Source organism: Eimeria mitis, genomic scaffold (genome assembly GCF_000499745.2).
Source record: "Eimeria mitis Houghton genomic scaffold, Emh_scaff1258, whole genome shotgun sequence".
Classification (NCBI taxonomy): Eukaryota; Apicomplexa; class Conoidasida; order Eucoccidiorida; family Eimeriidae; genus Eimeria; species Eimeria mitis.
In genome coordinates, this window is record NW_013568470.1 from 974 (window position 1) to 1,895 (window position 922).

Here is a 922-nt window from a genome sequence, read left to right on the forward strand (position 1 = left end):
AGAGCAGCAGCAGCAGCAGCAGCAGCAGCAGCAGCAGCAGCAGTTGCAGCAGGAGGATGCTGTGTTACCGCTGCACTGCTGCGTGCGTCGTATAAGCAAAAAGATTGTACAGGATGTTACGTGGAGCCCCACTAGGGACGAGTTTGTCCTCATAGAGGGAAAGTCTCCGAGCGGTGAGGCCGAGGGGGAGCAGCAGCAGCAGCAGCAGCTGGGGTGTATGTACACCTGGTGGCCCCTTTATCTCTGCATGCAGTATACTTCATACTTGGATGGTTTCTGCTGCGTTTCTGCTTCTTTCTTATCTTCCCTTGAAACCCCTTCATATGTTCTCCTGCTGCTGCTGCTGCTGCTGCTGCTGGTGCTGCTGCTGCTGCTGCTGCTGCTGCTGCTGCTGCTGCTGCTTGCAGACATTGTGCTGCTGGACCGCCACGGACGCACGCAGTTTGTGTTTCCTCGTCGCTATCGCAACTTCGTTTCTTTTTGTCCTTTTGGGCAGATGGCGGTGGTTGCTGGCTTCGGCAACTTAGCGGGTAAACATGAAATAAAATATTATAATAAAAAGTTTTATTTATTTATTTTTTTATAAATATATTTATTTTTTTCTCGGAATATATAAAATATATTATTATTATAAAAAGTTTTTTATAAATATCTTTATTATAATTATTTATTTTATTCTCAGAATAAAATATCTAGGGCTTGCTGCTGCTCCTTGATTAGCTCTGCTGTTTTTGTTGGCTGCTGCAGCAGCGGCTCTGTGGCAGTTGCTGCTGTCTTCATCCTCTTTGTTTTTTTTTTTTATTTTATTTTATTTTATATTAACTACTTATGAACGTCTCCAGCTGTCTCCTCTCCTGCTGCTGGCGTCACTTGTTTCCCCTTTGTTTTTTTTTTTTTGTTTTTTTTTGTTTTTTTTTTTTTT

At 43.0% G+C, this 922-nt stretch overlaps 1 protein-coding gene across 1 annotated transcript in view; it reads left to right on the forward strand.

The window, feature by feature from the left end:
* Nucleotides 1-922, forward strand: part of EMH_0033080 (uncharacterized protein) — a gene marked incomplete at both ends in the record, with an annotated part of 8,434 nt that overhangs the window by 465 nt on the left and 7,047 nt on the right. Inside the window, 2 exon segments of the mRNA XM_013494705.1 lie at nt 1-215; nt 408-530. Coding sequence (XP_013350159.1) covers nt 1-215; nt 408-530 — 338 coding nt within the window.